The 19,401-nt window shown below is 45.0% G+C and overlaps 1 protein-coding gene across 3 annotated transcripts in view; it reads right to left on the bottom strand.

Moving 5' to 3' along the window:
* Window positions 1-19,401, bottom strand: part of PDK3 (pyruvate dehydrogenase kinase 3) — a 200,194-nt gene that overhangs the window by 29,088 nt on the left and 151,705 nt on the right. For all 3 annotated transcript variants that reach the window (XM_063955709.1, XM_063955710.1, XM_063955707.1), the window contains 3 exons: window positions 7,287-7,428; window positions 1,788-1,859; window positions 1,404-1,588 (listed from right to left, as the gene is read on the bottom strand). In XM_063955709.1, coding sequence (XP_063811779.1) covers window positions 1,404-1,588; window positions 1,788-1,859; window positions 7,287-7,428 — 399 coding nt within the window. The remainder of the gene's footprint in view (window positions 1-1,403; window positions 1,589-1,787; window positions 1,860-7,286; window positions 7,429-19,401) is intronic.

A 19,401-nucleotide genomic window follows, 5' to 3' on the forward strand; every position in this document is an offset into this window, starting at 1 on the left:
AATAACACCTTTATATTAAAATTGCTTATCACTGTAATAAAAAAAACCACACACACTTTAAAAGTGCTTAATGAGTCCCTTTTCCTAAACATTCATACAGTATCATTTTGCAAATATCCTTCATAAATAAGACAAGAATAATCTCATAGCAAAGAGGGCTTTGGTTCAAGATCTTTTAGTTTGTAAAGTCAATTTTCCACTGAATAATAAACTAGTAACTGGACTAATTTGGAACCTATGAAATTATTTACCAATGGCAGCTCCCACTCATCAATAACAACAGAATAAACACAGAAATTAGGTGACGTGGAATAACATGCACCTATGTGTATTACAAAATATATATCAAAAATTAAATTTTGAATATTATCTCTCAGTTTACAGTCGGCATAATAAAACCATGTGGTAGAACATTACAGGCACAGCTAATATACACAAAAGCAGGAGGGTAGTTATAATTTTGTGGGTCTCATAGCAAAATTTTGAAGGGGCCCCCAATGATTCTAGAGGGACATCTCTCTCTGCAGCACTTCGCCATAGCTTTTAACAATATTCCTTCTATTGTTTCCCTACATATTTTAAGGAATCCTGCGACATAAGCAGCCATGCTGCCTTCCCTACAGAGCCACACACATGGGCTGGAACCCTTGCAGTTGCTGATAGCCTGACACTCTAGTAAAAGGGTAGTTAACTTTTCATTATCAGTGTGCAAGTCCAAATCTATCTATCTCTGCCTCAGACCCCTCCACACGCCCCTTAGATGTCATCAGACCCACACATGCTTTGAATATGCCATCAGACCCCTCCACATGCCCCTTATATGTCACCAGATCCCTCCACATGCTGTCAGACCCCACTGTCACTAGATCCTATGGTGCAATGCCACTTTTAGGTCAATATGGATGTGTAAATACATGTCAGTCTCACTTATTGCTAAAACATTTCTCACATTCACTGCAGGGCATAACCTGCTTTATTAACCAGACTGAGGTGAGCTGGGTGTTGGGGAGAGCTGGGCCCTAGGAATGCTAGGTAGTTCCGCCACTGCACAAAAGTGTTCAGGAAGGAAACAGACTGAGGGCCATATTCAGGTGTGCTAGCAAACCAAAAAAGCAAGCAACTGGGGCAGATGTAACATATGTAGAAAGAGTTAGATTTGGATTGGGTGCGTTCAAACTGAAATCTAAAATTACAGCAAGTTTTTACTCTGCACATATAACCCACCCAAATGTAACTCTCTCTGCACATGTTACATCTGGTCCACCTGCAGTGAAACATGGTTTTGCCCATTAGTGAGCTTTTTTGATTTGCTAACAAACCGGAATAACCCTCTACGGTAGACTCAACAGATGAAAAGTAGCCTGTGCAAATAACATTACTGAGCTATACAAGCAGACACTCACTGTGCTGATTAATGAGCATGCGGAAAGAGATTCTATTGGTGTAGAACCTGTCCAAAAAGTACTGGATGTTGTTGCTGACAAGTAGATCAAACCCATACTTCTCTTTGTATTCAATCACACCTTGGGCCATGGTAGGAACCACATCATTGTGTCTATTTCTTACGTGGATCAGAATGTTCAAAAAGCTATAAAAAATAAACAAAAAGTGCCTTTATAATATTAATTAAAGAAATTCACTAAGTGTATCTGTATGCAAAGCTATATGGGGGTCATTCAGACCTGATCGCACGCTGCAGTTTTTCGATCGGGTCTGAACAGCGCATGCGTGGGGCCGCAATGCGCACAGAATGCAGTTAAGTGTTGATTAAGACACAATTTCCTTACTCATACAGGACATCTGGGTCATCAGGACTCTTATGTTCATATTCTAAAAGTTCAAGAAAACTCTGCATGTACCTAGTGAAAGAAAAGAACGGTTGTTAGAACAATACACGTGGATTTACAGAACGTTTAGCACATCTCTGTTCCATGATTAATCTTCTTAAATCTGAACTTGCGGGCTGTATATCAGAAAAGTTACATAGAAAACTATTATCTACGTAAGTCGAAGTTATTTGCCTTTTCCAAATCATTTTGTAAATTATTTAAAAAAACAGATTCAGTTTACATATCAAAGCCTTAACAAAACAGCTGTGAGGCACGTTAGAACACTTGCATGCAGTTATCATTCACATTTACCATTTCCTAACTACCGTCCCATTTCCCAGCTACCCAGTCCCTCCAAGCTACTTGAGAGGCTTGCCTACACTCGCCTTACACACTTTCTTAACTCGCACAACTTATTGGATCCACTTCAGTCAGGCTTTCGTGCCCAACACTCCACAGAGACGGCACTGACCAAAGTAGTGAATGATCTAGTCACTGCTAGATCAAAAGGCCATTACACACTACTTATTCTTCTAGATCTCTCTGCTGCTTTTGACACTGTTGACCACTCTCTTCTCATACAAACACTACAATCCCTAGGTCTTCAGGATACAGCCCTTTCTTGGTTCTCATCCTACCTATCTAATCGCTCTTTCAGTGTTCACTTCTCTGATTCTACCTCCTCTTCTCTACCTCTATCAGTTGGAGTACCGCAAGGCTCAGTCTTAGGTCCTCTGCTTTTCTCAATCTATACCTCCTCTCTTGGTAAACTAATCAGCTCCTTTGGATTTCAGTATCATTTGTATGCTGATGATACTCAAATCTACCTATCCTCCCCAGATTTGTCACCACCAGTATTGGCTCGTGTCACTGGATGCCTGTCTGCCATTTCATCTTGTATGTCATCTCGCCACCTCAAACTCAACATTTCCAAAACCGAATTAATTATTTTCCCACCAGCTAAGAGTAGTTACCAACCTGATATCTCTATAACTGTTGACAATGCAACTATCCACCCCACCCCACAAGCTCGTTGCCTAGGTGTCACCCTTGACTCTGAACTGTCCTTTGTTCCACACATTCAATCTGTCTCTAAATCATGTTACATGCACCTTAAAAACATATCCAAAATACGCCCTTATCTTACACAAGACACTGCAAAAACTCTAATTCATGCACTCATCATCTCCCGCATTGATTATTGTAATAGTCTCCTTACTGGTCTTCCCAAACATAGGCTATCACCACTTCAATCCATTTTAAATGCAGCTGCGAGGCTAATCTTCCTCGCCAGACGTTCTTCATCTGCTGATCCGCTCTGTCAGTCCCTCCATTGGTTACCGGTATTCTACCGTGTCAAATATAAAATACTTTTACTTACATACAAGGCTATTAACCAAACTGCACCATCATACATCTCCTCACTCATCTCAAAATATCTCCCTACCAGACCTCTCCGCTCTGCACAAGATCTGCGTCTCTCATCCACATGTATTACCTGTTCCCACTCAAAATTACAGGACTTTACCCGGGCTTCACCCACTCTGTGGAATGCACTCCCACGCACAATAAGACTCTCCTCTAGTCTCCAAACCTTTAAACGTTCTCTGAAAACTCATCTCTTCAGACAAGCCTACCAAATTTCTGACCCACACACATAACCTTCACAGCTTCCCTATCAAGTTACATCCCCTCTGTACAGTCCACATAAACTCACATTTTGTCTTCCAACATTGCTGGGTGATCATATCATATACAACCCATTAAGAACCTAGCAACCTGGGGAACTATTATGTGACAAGTAGCATCTATCCTTGTGTATCAATGCCTATTTCCCTATAGATTGTAAGCTCGCGAGCAGGGCCTTCCTACCTCTGTCTGTCTGTCTGTCTTTACCCAGTTTTGTTCTAGAATTGTTGTTCTAATTGTAAAGCGCAACGGAATATGCTGCGCTATATAAGAAACTGCTAATAAATAAATAATAAATAAACATGCATGGTGTAAACATACTGTAGGTTACAAAACTCTGTTATATTGACTAGAGCAGTGGTTCTCAAACTCGGTCCTCAGGACCCCACACGGTTCACGTTTTCCATGTCACCCAGCAGGTGCACTGTGTATCACCAACTGTCACATTTTGAAAATCTACAGGTGACCTGCAAAACATGAACCGTGTGGGGTCCTGAGGACCGAGTTTGAGAACCTGTGGACTAGAGGGTTCTAAGATTATGCATAAGAGGGAACAATGACAAATGTCAGTAATGCTTGGCATACACGCTACAATTATCTGGATGATCCATCCGATACTGGCGGATTGGCCAGATATTTGCAGAGTGTATGCAGGTGTTTTAACACAATGTTTACCTGTAACATATTCTAGTAACTTTTGAATTTTGGTCCAAAAGATAACGGTCTTATGGCATCCACCATACAGTATATGAGAGAAGTCACCTGGGAATACTCATCAACATCAATCAAAACTCATCAACATTGAGGTGATAATTGGGGAAGGATAACTCTTGTGGCAGGAGGGCCGTAACTAGGTGCAGGAAAGCGGTGCCATGGCCCAGGGTGAGGGGTCTATGGAGCAGCATCACCATTCCCACGAGGAACCAATGTTTGGCTAGCAGGGTGCCAGCTTACAGTTCCACCTAGAGCATCCTTAGGACTCCCTTGTCACCACCACAAAGCTTTCCTGGTGTATGTGGACCTGCCCCCTACATGATGTCACATATTTGGGGGTGGGGCTGGTAAACGGTGCAATATCGCCTTGCTATAGCCCAGGGAGTGGGTTTCTGTGATGAATCTCAGAGCGCCTTTGGAATGGTACGTAAAAGCACTCTGCACCAATATATTTTGCTATTTCTCCATTGATAAGCATCTATTGGACAACTTGGTGATGTCCACTGACAAATCATAGATAACTGAATTCTCTCCATGGAGTCTAGCCAGAACAGTGTACCACCTTGTACAAAATTTTGTATGCATTTTCAATAATTAAAGTGTAAATAGGAGAATTACCCAAGTATCTTTACCTGAAGGCAGGCCCAAGCCACTCTCACAGCCATTCTAGTGCCATAATAGAGGCTCCGTAACCTCCCACCTGTGCCTAATCCTAACGCCCCTAGTGTCTAAACCCCTCTCCCAGCTCTGGCCCCTAACCCTAACTTGAATACCGATACTTACCTTCGTCATTTCGGCAGTCAGTATTCCAGCGCCGGTCTTCTGAGCAGTGGCAGGACTCAGATGTCGGTCAGCACCCAGCTTGAGCAAATAGTTCCAACAGATTGGTTGTAGAAACTAACACACTTGTAAATAATCAAAGGGGTCAATTCAATTAGGTGAGATGGGGCTACTAAGGGTCGAGTTGCGCACACGTTGGTGGTGATTCCACGCTGTTACAATGAAAACTTTCCCCCCTCACGCCTATTTGATCTGACTCCAAACAGTCTGGGGTGGAAGATGTCATGTCTCCAAGACAAGACACCAGCTGCATCTACAAAATCATAAGATATTGTAAGGCCCAACTTCATACACATACATACATACATACATACATACATACACACACACACACATATACATACATACATACATACATACATACATATAGACACACACACACACACACACACACACACACACACACACACACACACAAAGATCCCAGGTAGGGGATATGGATTATTGCAAATGAAGCCAAAGGAGATAAATATGTGGTCACTTTAAATGTTTAATGCAGAAGTGTCATGTCCTGTAGGAAATTATAACAATGGATTTGCTTAAGTGTTAGATCAACATGGTATGGTCGTATATACAATATCAGGTTGTAACTGAAGCTATGTAGCATCCTTAGAGGCTCTAACTATGGCAGAAGTGGACTACTTAAATCTATATACGACAAAAGTAAATAATAGCTTGGGTTACCTGACCAAAGACAGATGAGTTCTGTTTCTGCATTTGTTCAACTATGATACCAGGTTAATGTGTGTTAGCGCACATATCGCACGTTAACTACACTTATTGCGCAATTCAATTAGAAAACCGTGAAATCACCATTCGCCCAATAATTCTTGTTGGTGTCAGTGGCGTTAAGTCTAGGAGAAAATGAGGAAATCTGCCTGTACCCCCCAAAACAGGAAAACTAATATAGGATAACAGTATAGGAGCGGGATGTTGCAAAGCGCGTTACATTCCGCCTCTTATGGGGTTCATACTGGTGTTAAAAACGTCGGTATGTACTGTTCCTAGAAATGTGCAAAGGACAGCTATCCCGATAAGAGCTGTCCTTTGCAATAGAAGGGCTTTGGGTTCAGGACCCGGGAGTTCTTCTGCACATGCGCTGAATGATGTGGTGGCCGTCGAGGGTGTTGGGGGGAAACTGACAGGTTCTTTTTCAGAGGGAATTGAGGAGAGAAGCCCACACTGAGTCCAAACTCTGGAATGTCCTGTATTACATTCTGGAGCTTGGTACATATGGAAAATGTGGGCAAATTCCGAAAACAAAAAGTTTTTGGATTTTTGGCGACATTATCTCTTTAGTACATCCCACCCTGAAAGCCTATTATTGGACATAAAAAAACATTTGTAGTTCTTAAAATGTGTCAAATGGTTGTTTTATGCATTATTCTAAAACAGTGAAAAAATTATAAAAGCAAGTGTTTTTTTCTGCAACATAAGTTCTCTTATTAAACTAGGGGTGCATACAATTGTCAATTAGTAGCTTTCTCTGTCATTTTAGGGGGCTATTAAAAAAAAAAATCTTAAAAACACCTGTCCCATTCATAGAAACTCCCATATACCTGTCACACATCTTGAAACCCATTATTCTGCAGTTTGCATTTTTTCACCCAAAGTGTGACATGTCCTTATTGGCCAAATTAAGCTAATTTAAAAAAAATTCTAAGTATCTAATAAGTCATTAAGGGGGATACCCTTTTTAACATAAAACAGGGTTTTTCCACAACTTTTCTCTTGCTCAGGATGTGATGAAAAAATATCCCTGTTAAAACATATGGATAATTATCACGTGTAAAGTTTTGTGTACGATTGAATAGATGTGTTTTCGCGAGTCAAGCTAAAATCCAGTTTTACATGCAAAAACAGGTTAGGACAGGGCCCCGGGTACGGCCAAATCCGACAGTTGGATTTGGCCGTCCATTGAATAGCCCTTGTCGGATCCATTCGGACAAATGCATGTCGGAATGGATCCGACACTTATTGAATATACCCCTATGTCTGAAAACCTTATAAAAGTTCTTGGGAGACTTTCATATGAATTGCCAGAGATAGTCAACTGTCCCCCACCATGTAAATCCATTTACACACTAGTAAACGGGATACACTTGAAGCAATGGCGTTAGGTGCTGGTTACCTCCATTTTTCAATAAAGACTCACTTAACCATCATGAGGAGTCAACAGTTATTTTGAATAGGTAAGCACAAGCTTTATCTTACCAGGACCGTACTAATTTCACAGATGGCCTTTGAAGCAAGCTTTCAGGCAACAGATTGACCTCTTGTAGTGTGTTTGCAAGCCGCACTGGTAACTCCTTCCGCAAAAAGAGGTAAGACGTCTTTTCACAAGCATTGTTGCGCCCTGCAAGACAATAATAGTTAAAAATAATTTTATTTTTTTACAGATTGTGGAATGGTAAGATTATGTTCACAAGATCACAATCACTGGTGAGGCCGGTATTCATTTTAGACAAGTCTGATAATATGGGGTTTAATGGACAAATAAACAAAAACAGATGAGTACAATGAATAAGTGACACTCCTGCAGTTGTGGAACTACATATGACCAGTGTATATGCTGTTTATAAAAGTAAACCTAAATATACGCATATGTTGATGGGTAGTGGTTAGAATTGTTGCTTCAAAGCTCTGAGGTCTTGAACTTAACTTCCTGACGAAGGCACTATCTGTGTGGCGCTTGTATGTTCTCCCCATTCCCGTCCTACCCACCAAATACATATTGGTCAGTTAACTGGCTTTTGAGAGGAAAAAAACAAACAAACTCTAGTGCATCCATGTGATCGGGAATATAGATTGTAAGCTCTGCTGTTGAAGGACGATTATGAATAACTGCAATATTCTCTGTAAAAGTGCTGCATACTGTGTGCACTGTACAAATAAATCAAGCTGATCTGATGGGAAAAAAATAAATAAAAAAATTGAAAAGACACAAAAGCGCTTTCAAGAACATAAAACTCTGTGACTGCAAACACGAACATGTAGGTGACATTTTGTAATCTAGTAATGAGCGAGTGAAACCCAGTGAGAACCATTTAAAACCCATATGGCAAATGGAGGAAAGCATCCACTGACACAAAGAAGAAGAAGATGGCATGAAAATGAGAAATACATAATCTGAAGAATAATAAAGCACAAGAGACAAGTCAGTAATTTCTGGGGGCAAAAATTATGTTTAATACATAAAAACCCTGTAATTTACATATGTAAATGGACTTGCACAATAAATCCGCTTTGAATACCTGCCTTGATGGAAAAATAAACACTACACTAACCCACATTGCACTTACTTTATTAAATACCCATTGCTTCCAGCATCAGACCAATTACCTTGACATTATAGTGGTCGTTTGAATAAAACACTCAGTTTAAGTATTTACTAAACAAGTCTAATTCTGGCTGGATTTCCACTATGTTGGCAAAATCTGCTCCTTTTCTTTCCCTAATCAGAGGTTTCTTTCACACCCAGCTCTTTAGCGGGAGCTCTATATTCTGTGCCTAATGTAATACGTATTGAGAAGATTCCTGCTGAGGGTTACTTCTATTATATTAGGTCATTACATGTTTTTTTTAAACAGGAAAAATATACTTCAGACGCTTTCAAGAGAACGTGTCGCCATCACTACCCTGAAGTTTTTACACAAATCATTGTTGTACCCTGCAAAGCAAAAATATTGTAATTCATTTAATAGGCATGCGTTATGCAAGATTGCGGAGTGGACAAATAATGTTCAAGCGATCGTATAGATTGGTGAACCAGTGTTCATTTTCAGCGTGGGCAACCTGGCTCAAACTGATAGATAAAAGGCATAAGATATACATATGCTAAACACTAATGTATGTGCAACTACAGCACTCTGCTAAATATATTAGCAATACATAAAGTAGATCATATACAAGTGTCAGGTCTTCTCCTAGGCCTCCCACTAGGCCTTGAAAGGCGGAATAATTGTGGAGCCTACAAAAGGTGTGGCAAACTGCTCTTTATTCATGACTTAATCAGATTTGCTTCTTATGTATGGTGGCCAGCATAAAACAATAAATAGTAATTATAATCACGATAAGACATCACATTGCAGGATTCCTGGGCAGAGAAATCATGCTCTTTTGTGAACACACCCAGGTGCCATTGCTATGGGGCCCAGAGGCTTAGGGGTAAATTTACTAATGCTTCTAAAACAGAAAATTGATAATGTTGCCCATAGCAACCAATAAACTGCAGTCTATCATTTTCTAAAAGGCAACAGGGAAATGATAGACAGCATCTGATTGGTTGCTATTGGCAACATCAATTCTCTATTTTAGACGCTTTAGTAAATTTACCCCTGGGGGGACCTTAACTTGCACCAAGGTCGTATAGTTGTCTACTAATACAAACTGGGGAAATACAGTGTGGCATAATATGTACTGGGGAACAACAGCGTGGCATAATATGTACTGGGGAACTACAGTGTGGCATCGGATGAGCTAGGGCACTAAGGGGCATAACATTAACTACAGCTGCAGAGGGAGGTGTCACTCTAAAAGCATTAAGGCATAGGTACCCCAAAATGTTGATACATACTTACTGACTTTTTGAAGCTCCTCTCCGGGAGAAGCCCAGAGAGGAGGCGCAACATGTCACTTTGCGGGGCGGTGCTTAACTGACTAATCATTATGTCCCAGCATTAGGAAACACCTGTGATTTGCGGGTCTACAGCAAGGGGCAGAGCTTAAGGCCTGCCCCCAACTCCAGGAAAACACACTCAAATACTGGGTCTACGGTGAGGGGCGGAGCTAAAGGCCCATCTCCAACTCAGGAATACACCCGCGATTCGCAGGTCCGCAGTGAGGGGCGGAGCTAGATGGCTAATTTCAGTTGTTTAGCCCCGCCCCCTTCTTGTGGCCCCACGTTTGCCGGTGATTTTTACACCATCATGCCCGCTTCACTGGGCAGGATGCGGGAGAGTCACCCACGCTTCCGGGGCTACTCCAAGTATCAGGAGCCTGCTGCAACTTCTGAAAGGGTAAGCAAATATGTGTTGCTATGAGGACCACAAAGTTCTGGCTACTCCCCTGATCACGCCCGATAAACAAGTAAGATTTCTGTAATTGAATGACTAGAAATCTGTGCAACTAAAGATTGCTATATATAATGGTAGATGCTCAATCAGCTTAATGATATCATTCAGGTGCTCGAAAGGGAGGGGTATTTCTAAGCAAGAAAAAAAGAGAGACATTGTTTCCCCCAGCACCCTGAATGATAACAGTAACCAGATATAAATCCCACATAATATTAGAATTCAGAGATCTTGGTTACACATATTTGCGCAAATGTGTGAATAAGCCCCAAAGCCGCATCAAGGTGTCTCTGCATATTTGGGGTTCCTAGCGATATATCTAGGTGCAGGGTGTGGCACCCCAAAACACCAGCATAAGCCAGAAAGCCCAGGGCAGCATACCAGTGAAAAAACTACAGTGTTAATAAATTAGTATTTAGGAAGCCGAAGCTATAAAGAAGGTGATACAAAAATGAAACGTAATTAAAATAGAGAAATAGTGTTAAAAAATTATTAAGTGAAAAGTGTTAATAGAATGTAAAAGGTATGCCACACTAAAGCCATCCAGCTCAGCCAGTCCAGAGGCACCACACCCCACACCTCCATTACCCCAATCTGGGTCTATGATTAACCAGCAAGGAGCCACATGATAATGGCTCCTTACTACAATATGTCTAAGCTAAGAGCTACCTACCTTGGAGCAACCTCATAATGCTCCATGTGGCATGTCAGGGCCTGCACCTCCTCCTAATGCAGGAACCTCTCTGCCTCTCACAATAGACATATATAATGGTAGATGCTCAATCAGCTTGATGATATCATTCAGGTGCTCGAAAGGGAGGGGTATTTCTAAGCAAGAAAAAAAGAGAGACATTGTTTCCCCCAGCACCCTGAATGATAACAGTAACCAGATATAAATCCCACATAATATTAGAATTCAGAGATCTTGGTTACTAAACTAAAGATTTCACAAGGTTCATTATATGTTGCTAACTAAAAATAGGATTTTAATTACCTACCGGTAAATCCTTTTCTCGTAGTCCGTAGAGCAGGCTTTTTCAACCAGTGTGCCGCGACCAGTTGCAAGGTGTGCCACGGGAGCCAGAGCAGCTTCCTGCACCTTCAGAGTGAACTGTTGGCCTGTGCTCTTCTTAGAGGATCAGTCGTGGTCTGTCCGTGACCTATGCCTTGAAGACACGGTGTTGTGATATCATAGGTCATGGCCGCCGTGTCTCACCACCCAGCCAGCCCACCCGCCTGCATATACATCTTCCAATTCCCGCATGCATACACAGCTTTCCTTGCCCACCCACATCCACACCTGCCCGCTGCTCAGTATTCGCAGCACTCCACTATGAACAACGCCCGCCACTGAGGGACAGGGAGGAGGACAGCTGACCGGTAGGGGCTAATATTTGTTATTTTATTTCTCCTGTGGGGAACAATAGGATTTATGTGGGGAGAATAAGGATTTATGGGGGAAAAATGTGAATAATTCATGTGGGGGGCAACATGATTTATGTGGGGAGCAATGTGATTGTTTTTTCTGTGTAGGCCAATGTATGTGTGGATTTATTTTACTGTGACGGCCAATGTGTGTTTTTTGTTTTTTTCTGTGGGGAACTGATGGTGTGCCTTGTCAATTTTAAAATATTGTTCGGTGTGCCGCGAGTAAAAAAAAAAGGTTGAAAATCACTGCCAAAAAGGATGCTGGGGTCCATATTAGTACCATGGGTATAGACGGGTCCACCAGGAGCCAATGGCACTTTAAGAGTTTAACAGTGTGGGCTGGCTCCTCCCTCTATGCCCCTCCTACCAGACTCAGTCTAGAAACTGTGCCCGAGGAGATGACATACTTTGAGAGTAGGAAATATACAGATAGTGGCGAGATTCATACCAGCTCACACAACAAGGCAACATGCCGGACAAACTCACCGACAGCTGAAACAGTACTGAAACAGTAAATAACGCAGAACTTACCTGGGAACCAGGTAGTACTGAACTAAATAACCACTGCAGGATAAAGAAGCGCTAGGCAGGCGCCCAGCATCCTCTACGGACTACGAGAAAAGGATTTACCGGTAGGTAATTAAAATCCTATTTTCTCTTATGTCCTAGAGGATGCTGGGGTCCATATTAGTACCATGGGGATGTACCAAAGCTCCCAGAACGGGAGGGAGAGCACGCAGGCTCCCTCAGAACTGCTTGACCAAACTTGAGGTCACCAGAGGCCAAAGTATCGAACTTGTAAAACTTAGCAAACATGTTCGAACCAGACCAAGCAGCTGCTCGGCAAAGCTGTAAGGCCGAGACACCCCGGGCAGCCGCCCAGGAAGAACCCACTTTACGAGTGGAGTGGGCCTTAACCGATTTTGGACACGGCAATCCTGCCATAGAATAGGCATGCTGGATGGTGAATCTGATCCAGCGAGAAATCGACTGCTTAGAAGCAGGACACCCAATTTTCTTGGGATCATAGAGGACAAACAGTGAGTCAGATTTCCTGATACGAGCAGTCTTCTTCACATAAATCTTCAAAGTCCTCACAACATCCAAAGCCTTTGAAGCAATTGAGGAGTCAGTAGCCACTGGCACCACAATAGGTTGGTTGATATGAAAAGCCAACACAAACTTAGGAAGGAACTGTTGACGAGTCCTGAGTTCCGCCCTATCTTCATGGAAGACCAGACAGGGACTTTTACAGAACAAAGCCCCCAATTCCGACACACGTCGAGCAGAAGCTAAGGCCAAAAAAGTGACCATCTTCCACGTGAGAAACTTGATTTCAGCCTCCTGTAGAGGCTCAAACCAATCTGACTGCAGGAACTGCAACACCACATCAAGATCCCAGGGTGCCGTTGGCGCCACAAAGGGAGGCTGGATGTGCAGAACCCCTTTTAAAAAGGTCTGAACCTCAGGGGAGGACAGCCAATTGTTTCTGGAAGAAAATGGATAAGGCCGAAATCTGGACCTTGATGGAGCCCTATCGCAGGCCTATAGCCACACCTGCTTGCAGGAAAAGGAGAAACCGTCCAAGTTGAAACTCCACCGCAGGAACTTTTAAGGATTCACACCAAGACACATACTTTTTCCTAATACGATGGTTAATGTTTAGACATTACCCCCTTCCTAGCCTGTATCAGGGTAGGAATAACTTCGCTCGGAGGCCTTGGATCTTCCAGCAGTAGATCCAGCAGATCCGCGTACCAAGCCCTCCTTGGCCAGTCTGGAGCAATGAGGATTGCCAGAACCTTTGTACTGTTTACAAGTTGTAGAACTTTTGGAATTAGAGGAAGTGGAGGGAACACATACACTGACGTGAACTCCCACGGTGTTACTAGTGCGTCCACCACCACTGACGGTGGGTCTCTTGACTTGGAACAGTACCACCGCAGCTTCTTGTTGAGGCGGGATACCATCATGTCTATGTGAGGAACGGCCCACCAACCGGTTACCTCCTCGAACACCTCCGGGTGGGGGCCCCACTCCCCTGGATGGAGATAATGTCTGCTGAGGAAGTCCACTTCCCAGTTGTCTACTCCCGGAATGAAGATTGCTGACATCGCCACAGCGTGCCTTTCTGCCCAGAGGATTCTTGTCACCTCTGAAATTGCAGCCCTGCTCTTCGTTCCGCCTTGTCGGTTTATGTAGGCCACTGTGGTCACGTTGTCCGACTGCACCTGAACAGCCCTATCCTGCAGAAGGTGTGCTGCTTGAAGAAGGCTGTTGTATACGGCTCTTAGCTCCAGGATGTTTATCGGGAGAAGGGATTCTTGATTTGACCACCTTCCTTGGAGGGTTTCCTCCTGAGCGACTGCTCCCCAACCTCTTAGACTTGCATCCGTGGTTAGAAGGATCCAGTCCTGAACTCCGAACCTTCGGCCCTCAAGAAGGTGTCGTAGTTGTGGCCACCAGAGGAGCGAAATCCTGGCTTTCTGTGACAGACGTATCCTCTGGTGCATATGTAGGTGAGTTCCCGACCACTGGTCCAACAGATCCAGTTGAAAGGATCGAGCATGAAACCTTCCATACTGCAGAGCCTCGTAGGAGGCAACCATCTTCCCCAGAAGGCGGAAGCACTGATGAACCGATACCCGGGCAGGCTTCAAGACATCCCGGACCATTGTTTGAATCATCAATGCTTTCTCCACCAGTAAAAACACCCTCTGCACCTCTGTGTCGAGGATCATCCCGAGGAAAGACAGCCTCCTTGTCGGCTCCAGATGAGACTTTGGAAGGTTCAGGATCCAACCGTGCTCCTTGAGCAGATGTGTCGTGAGAGCAATGGATCTTAACAACTTCTCCCTGGACGATGCCTTGATCAGCAGATCGTCCAGATATGGAATTATGTTCACCCCCTGCTTGCGGAGAAGAACCATCATCTCTGCCATCACCTTGGTGAATACCCTTGGTGCCGTGGAGAGACCTAACGGCAGTGCCTGAAACTGATAGTGATCGTCTAACAGTGCAAACCTGAGGTAAGCCTGATGCGGCGACCAAATGGGAATGTGGAGGTACGCATCCTTGATGTCCAGGGACACCAGGAACTCCCCCTCCGTCAGTCCTGAGATAACTGCTCTCAGAGACTCTATTTTGAATTTTAAGTCCCGGAGATAAGGGTTCAATGATTTCAAGTTCAGAATTGGCCTGACCGAACCATCCGGCTTCACTACCACAAAAAGGTTCGAATTGTAACCTTTGTTCAACTGATGAGGTGGAACTGGAACAATGACCTCGGACACTATCAATTTTCGGATAGCGTCCAGTAGAATATCCATCTGCCGGCAAGCCTGATTTGAAGAATCGGTGAGGAGGGAGAGTTTGAAACACCAGCCTGCACCCCCAAGACACAATATCCTGTATCCAAGGGTCCAGGCCAGACGACACCCAGACGTGGCTGAAATGCCGGAGTCTTGCTCCCACCTGACCTACCTCCAGGCTGTGAGCCCCACCGTCATATGCTGAGAACTTTGAGGTACCAGAATCAGGCTTCTGGTCCTGGGAACCTGCGGGGGCAGGTTTTTTGGATTTGGCACGACCACCTCTAGACATGTTTGCTTGTACACCCCACACACACAAAGGGTGCAGGGTAGACAGAGTTCCCCCCCCCAAGAATGGCAGAGAGACACAGAGATTGGAGCCAATCCACACACTGCGCTATATAGGTATAGGGAGACCCTTAACCAGCGCTGACTGTGTCCCTTAATAGGTGACACAGTCTATACACAGCCTCTCCTCCCTTCTACAACCCCCTGGTACCGTACAGATAGCTGGAGTTGCTCTGGAGGGACTGCTCTTCACAGGCAGCGTGTCTGCAGGCAGGAAAATGGCGCTGAACGCTGCTGGGTCCGCTCTGAGGAGAAGCTCCGCCGCTCTTCCAAGATTATACTGGCCTGAGGATTTAGTGCTGGCTGAGATCTGAGGACCCGGACAGGCTTTCTGGTCAGTGTAGGGTCAAGGCGCCGGCTCAGGGCGCCCCTCACAGCGCCACACCAAGTACCAAGTACAGTTAGTACTGCGCTCCTACCCTGTAGCTGCCATCTTCACATTGGCTCCCTGCTTGTTAGGGAGCCGATGACTCACTCGCCACACTTCAGCTCTGCAAGGGGATGGCGGCATGCTGCTGGGGTGAGCGTTCCCCTGCGGCGGGGAGCGATCTATCCCCTCTGGAGCTCAGTGTCCAGTCAGCGGAGACAGTGGCTCAGACCCCGCAGGGCGGACACTGCTCCCCCCCTCAGTCCCTCGATGCAGGGAGGCTGTTGCCAGCAGCCTCCCTGTAAAATAAAAAACTCTAAAAATAAGAATTTACTTACCGATAATTCTATTTCTCGGAGTCCGTAGTGGATGCTGGGGTTCCTGAAAGGACCATGGGGAACAGCGGCTCCGCAGGAGACAGGGCACAAAAAAGTAAAGCTTTACTAGGTCAGGTGGTGTGCACTGGCTCCTCCCCCCATGACCCTCCTCCAGACTCCAGTTAGGCACTGTGCCCGGACGAGCATACACAATAAGGGAGGCATTTTGAATCCCGGGTAAGACTCATACCAGCCACACCAATCACACCGTACAACTTGTGATCTAAACCCAGTTAACAGTATGACAACAGAAAGGGCCTCTTAAAGATGGCTCCTTAACAATAACCCGAATTAGTTAACAATAACTATGTACAAGTATTGCAGATAATCCGCACTTGGGATGGGCGCCCAGCATCCACTACGGACTCCGAGAAATAGAATTATCGGTAAGTAAATTCTTATTTTCTCTATCGTCCTAAGTGGATGCTGGGGTTCCTGAAAGGACCATGGGGATTATACCAAAGCTCCCAAACGGGCGGGAGAGTGCGGATGACTCTGCAGCACCGAATGAGAGAACTCCAGGTCCTCCTTTGCCAGGGTATCAAATTTGTAAAATTTTACAAACGTGTTCTCCCCCGACCACGTAGCTGCTCGGCAGAGTTGTAATGCCGAGACCCCTCGGGCAGCCGCCCAAGATGAGCCCACCTTCCTTGTGGAGTGGGCTTTTACAGTTTTAGGCTGTGGCAGGCCTGCCACAGAATGTGCAAGTTGAATTGTGTTACAAATCCAACGAGCAATCGACTGCTTAGAAGCAGGTGCGCCCAACTTGTTGGGTGCATACAATATAAACAGCGAGTCAGATTTTCTGACTCCAGCCGTCCTTGCAATGTATATTTTTAAGGCTCTGACAACGTCCAACAACTTGGAGTCCTCCAAGTCGCTAGTGGCCGCAGGCACCACAATAGGTTGGTTCAGATGAAATGCTGATACCACTTTAGGGAGAAAATGCGGACGAGTCCGCAGTTCTGCCCTATCCGAATGGAAGATTAGATAAGGACTTTTATAAGATAAAGCCGCCAATTCAGATACTCTCCTGGCAGAGGCCAGGGCTAGTAACATAGTCACTTTCAATGTGAGATATTTCAAATCCACCTTTTTCAATGGTTCAAACCAATGGGATTTGAGGAAATCTAAAACTACATTTAGATCCCACGGTGCCACCGGAGGCACCACAGGAGGCTGTATATGCAGTACTCCCTTGACAAAAGTCTGGACCTCAGGGACAGAGGCCAATTCTTTTTGGAAGAATATTGACAGGGCCGAAATTTGAACCTTAATGGATCCCAATTTGAGACCCATAGATAATCCTGATTGCAGGAAATGTAGGAAACGACCCAGTTGGAATTCCTCCGTCGGAACCCTCCGATCCTCGCACCACGCTACATATTTTCGCCAAATGCGGTGATAATGTTTCACGGTGACTTCCTTCCGTGCCTTAATCAAGGTAGGAATGACTTCTTCTGGAATGCCTTTCCCTTTTAGGATCTGGCGTTCAACCGCCATGCCGTCAAACGCAGCCGCGGTAAGTCTTGAAAAAGACAGGGACCCTGCTGTAGCAGGTCCCTTCTCAGAGGTAGAGGCCACGGTTCGTCCGTGAGCATCTCTTGAAGTTCCGGATACCAAGTCCTTCTCGGCCAATCCGGAACCACTAGTATTGTTCTTACTCTTCTTTGCCGTATGATCTTCAATACCTTTGGTATGAGCGGCAGAGGAGGAAACACATACACTGACTGGTACACCCAAGGAGTTACCAGTGCGTCCACAGCTATTGCCTGTGGATCTCTTGACCTGGCGCAATATTTGTCCAGTTTCTTGTTGAGGCGAGACGCCATCATGTCTACAATTGGTCTTTCCCAACGGTCTATTAACATGTTGAAGACTTCTGGATGTAGACCCCACTCTCCCGGATGAAGATCGTGTCTGCTGAGGAAGTCTGCTTCCCAGTTGTCCACGCCCCGGATGAACACTGCTGACAGTGCTATCACGTGATTCTCCGCCCAGCGAAGAATCTTGGCAGCTTCTGCCATTGCACTCCTGCTTCTTGTGCCGCCCTGCCTGTTTACATGGGCGACCGCCGTGATGTTGTCCGACTGAATCAACACCGGCTTTCCTTGCAGGAGAAGTTCCGCCTGGCTTAGAGCATTGTAGATTGCTCTTAGTTCCAGAATGTTTATGTGAAGAGACTTTTCCAGACTCGTCCATACTCCCTGGAAGTTTCTTCCTTGTGTGACTGCTCCCCAGCCTCTCAGGCTGGCGTCCGTGGTCACCAGGATCCAATCCTGAATGCCGAATCTGCGGCCTTCTAATAGGTGAGCCTTCTGCAACCACCACAGAAGTGACACCCTTGTCTTTGGTGACAGGGTTATTCGCAGGTGCATCTGCAGATGCGACCCTGACCATTTGTCCAACAGATCCCTTTGGAATATTCTTGCATGGAATCTGCCGAATGGAATTGCTTCGTAAGAAGCCACCATTTTTCCCAGGACTCTTGTGCATTGATGTACTGACACTTTTCCTGGTTTTAGGAGGTTCCTGACCAGATCGGATAACTCCTTGGCTTTTTCCTCTGGAAGGAAAACCTTTTTCTGAACCGTGTCCAGAATCATTCCTAGGAACAGCAGACGAGTTGTCGGGATTAAATGGGATTTTGGAATATTCAGAATCCACCCGTGTTGTCTTAGCACCTCTTGAGATAGTGCTAAAGCTGTCTCCAGCTGTTCTCTGGACCTTGCCCTTATTAGGAGATCGTCCAAGTATGGGATAACTAATACGCCTTTTCTTCGAAGAAGAATCATCATCTCGGCCATTACCTTGGTAAAGACCCGAGGCGCCGTGGACAATCCGAACGGCAGCGTCTGAAACTGATAGTGACAGTTTTGAACAATGAACCTGAGGTACCCCTGGTGTGCGGGGTAAATCGGAACGTGTAGATACGCATCCTTGATGTCCAAGGATACCATAAAGTCCCCTTCTTCCAGGTTCGCTATCACTGCTCTGAGTGACTCCATCTTGAACTTGAACTTTTTTATGTAGAGGTTCAAGGACTTCAGATTTAGAATAGGCCTTACCGAGCCATCCGGCTTCGGTACCACAAATAGAGTGGAATAATACCCCTTTCCTTGTTGTAATAGGGGTACTTTGACTATCACCTGCTGAGCGTACAGCTTGTGAATGGCTTCCAACACCCTCTCCCTTTCGGAAGAGACGGTTGGTAAGGCAGACTTCAGGAAACGATGAGGAGGATCCGTCTCTAATTCCAACCTGTACCCCTGAGATATTATCTGCAGGATCCAGGGGTCTACCTGCGAGTGAGCCCACTGCGCGCTGTAATTTTTGAGACGGCCCCCCACTGTCCCCGAGTCCGCTTGAGAGGCCCCAGCGTCATGCTGAGGTTTTTGCAGGAGCCGGGGAGGGCTTCTGTTCCTG

Source organism: Pseudophryne corroboree, chromosome 2 (assembly GCF_028390025.1).
Source record: "Pseudophryne corroboree isolate aPseCor3 chromosome 2, aPseCor3.hap2, whole genome shotgun sequence".
Taxonomy (NCBI): Eukaryota; Metazoa; Chordata; class Amphibia; order Anura; family Myobatrachidae; genus Pseudophryne; species Pseudophryne corroboree.